The 2,609-nt window shown below is 53.4% G+C and overlaps 1 protein-coding gene across 1 annotated transcript in view; it reads left to right on the forward strand.

Moving 5' to 3' along the window:
- The first annotated feature begins 2,158 nt into the window (after nt 1-2,158).
- The window catches only part of GSX1 (GS homeobox 1), an 11,072-nt gene continuing 10,621 nt past the window's right edge, over nt 2,159-2,609 (forward strand). The window contains exon 1 of the mRNA XM_011999991.1: nt 2,159-2,195. Within this exon, the coding sequence (XP_011855381.1) occupies nt 2,159-2,195 (37 nt within the window). The remainder of the gene's footprint in view (nt 2,196-2,609) is intronic.

The following is a 2,609-nucleotide window of genomic DNA, read 5'->3' on the forward strand; positions in this document are numbered from 1 at the left end:
CCCTGGACCGCCAAGCAGGGAGCCCCCTCTCCGGCCGCAGCCCGCCGGGCTGAGAGACCGCGGATTAAGTGCGCCTTGGTTCTCTCAGGGATGCTATTTTGCTCCGGCCCGGGTCTCTCCCGCGCCGAGTTGCACAACAAACCATTTAAACATTTCAGCACAAAACCCGATCCATTGTGGGGCCGCACATTAAAAAGTGTTATTCGCTTTGAAGTTTTTGTCTAATGGCTCTAAACTGAAAGAAAATGTTTTCCTATTACTTAATTCAATCATAGCGAAGAGACTTGGTAAAAAGCCCACGGATTTTGCCCCAAAGTGTGACAGAGTTCTCTTTGTGTTTGCTTATCCTTCGCTGTCACACACTTTAATTCGCCTCTCTTTATCTGGCATTCAAAACTTTCTTCAATGACATTCAATAAGGTCCAGAGGCTGGAGGGAGGAAAAAAAAAAAAAAAAACCTGGTTATTCCCCCCCCCCCACCACCCCCGCATATTCTTTCCCAGTAGCTTTGGCCTTGCTCGCATTCAGGGTCTCTTAACCCCTTCCTCCCCGAGCGCGTGGGGCAGCTCCCAGTGGAGCTCCACGCTGGCCACTCGCGGGCTACCAGCTCCGGGTGCAGTGCCCGCCCCTTGCACCCCTGGGCTCCGCCCGCACTTGCGCCCTTCCAGCCTGCCTCTGCCCAGTGGAAAGCCCCCTCTCCCAGCCCGGGTACCGCTCTTGGCTCCCTCTCAGCGTCGCAGCCCAGCTCAAATTTCCCGGAGAGCAATTAGAACGGGAATTAGGCTGCATTGATGGATTCCGTCTGATTTGCGGGCACCACCCTAGAGTAGGGGAGCCTTGGCACTGAGACCCTGGCTCAGGTGGCAGCCTTGCCCCCTACCCCATGCCAAGCAACCAAGAAAACATTGAACCCTTATGCCTGCCAGACTCCATGCCCTCCATGCAGGTTACTTCTCCCATTGCCCCATTCCCTTTTACAGAAGCAGTTAGTGTCTCCCAAAACAAATTCTCTTTGGTTTTTAATCAGTTATAATCTGTTGCTGTTGTTATTGCAAAGATGCTGTCAATGTTAAAAGCCCATGCAGATGCTTTGGGTTTGGGCAGTCTTATTTCTGCCGCACTGCTTCCCCAGACCCCTAAGCTTCCCCTTCATTTCTCACAATTGCATTCAGGGATCAGAGCAGGTGACTGCAGCGATTTGGTTCCAATAAAATCGAAAGTAAACATCTCCTGTGAAAAGTCCCGGGCTGTAAATTCGAAATGTTTATGCTAATTTCCCATTGTATGGAAAAAGCTCCTGGGCGAAACTGCTTTGAGCCCAAGAACGATTTAAAAAGCTGGAGCTGTGTACATAGCGCCGAGCGTTTGAAGTTGTTTAACCATTGTGTGACCAGAAAGAAGAGAGTGACGCGGCAGGGGGAAGGAGCCGGGTCTTGGGGAGAGCGGAGGTGGATCAGGGTGGGCAAAGGCTGGTCAGGGTGGGCAAAGGCAGCCGATGCCAGGAATACAACTGCCCTTCGCGGCGTTCCAAAGTGAGAGAAGACAGTGGTTTCCCAGCGCACTGCTGGAAGTGTGCGCGAGTAGACAGGGTGCGGGCAAGATGCGCGGGCAGACCGTCCAAACTCGCCACATGTGAGGTGCGAGACCTAGATGGGCGCCATCTCGGCTTTCATTCCCCATTCCCTGTCTCTGTTCGTAAAGCTCAGCGACTGTTTTTCCTCTTTTACACCCACAGCCCTGTCATTTGAAGGAAAGGGCTGGTTGGCCAGCATCTACAGAACAAAGACTGGGCGTTGTAGGCAGCACCAAAATTAAGACTGTTTGACAAACTTAGAGAAAACCGGCGATGGGGCTAGGACTGGATAAGGAATAATGAGACCTTCTCCTCCCTCCCCACAGACACCTTCTCCACGCGGAACCCGGTCCTCCTGCTTCCGACGCAGGAGCGATTCCACAGGTGGAAAATCTGAGACCGGCTGGAGGGACGTTCGGGGGTGCACGGCACTGAGCTGACAGGGTTGACTGGAGACAGCCTACTTTTGAGGTGTAGGGACGATAATAGAAAGAAGGGGACCAGGACCAAGTGGACAGAGGATATGAGGGTGTGCGCCCATGGGGATCTGTAGAAGCGAGGCCGCGGGGGTGCAAAATCAATAAGATGAACGGGCTGATCGCCAATGCAAAGCCAAAGGGGAGTAAGAAATAAGGAGAAAGAAAAGAATATTAAATCGCGGGAGAATGAGAAAATAAACCCGCAAAAGGGAGAGGAGGGGGCGAGGGCGCCTGTTACGGCGTGGGTGGGGTTGACAAGAATAGAGTACATTATGCAGTTCATTTAGTTAACAAGTGAAATAATGAGGAAGCGTGCAGAGTGAATGCCAAGAGAAAAGGCACAAAAACCCTATTGAGAGGCCCTGGCCGCTCCTGGCGTAGCCCATCACATGGCAATAGTCCTATTTAAGCTGCGCCGCCGGCGCCTTTCAGCACCACTAGCGCTGGCCAGCACCCCGCGCTCTTTGGGCGGTGCCCGCGGCAGCAGAGGCTGCGGTTTCAGCCTAAGTCTCAGCCGCGCCTTCAGCCTCGTGGGCAGAGGCAGCTGCGGGATACCG

Source organism: Mandrillus leucophaeus, unplaced genomic scaffold, assembly GCF_000951045.1.
Source record: "Mandrillus leucophaeus isolate KB7577 unplaced genomic scaffold, Mleu.le_1.0 Scaffold61, whole genome shotgun sequence".
Lineage (NCBI taxonomy): Eukaryota > Metazoa > Chordata > Mammalia > Primates > Cercopithecidae > Mandrillus > Mandrillus leucophaeus.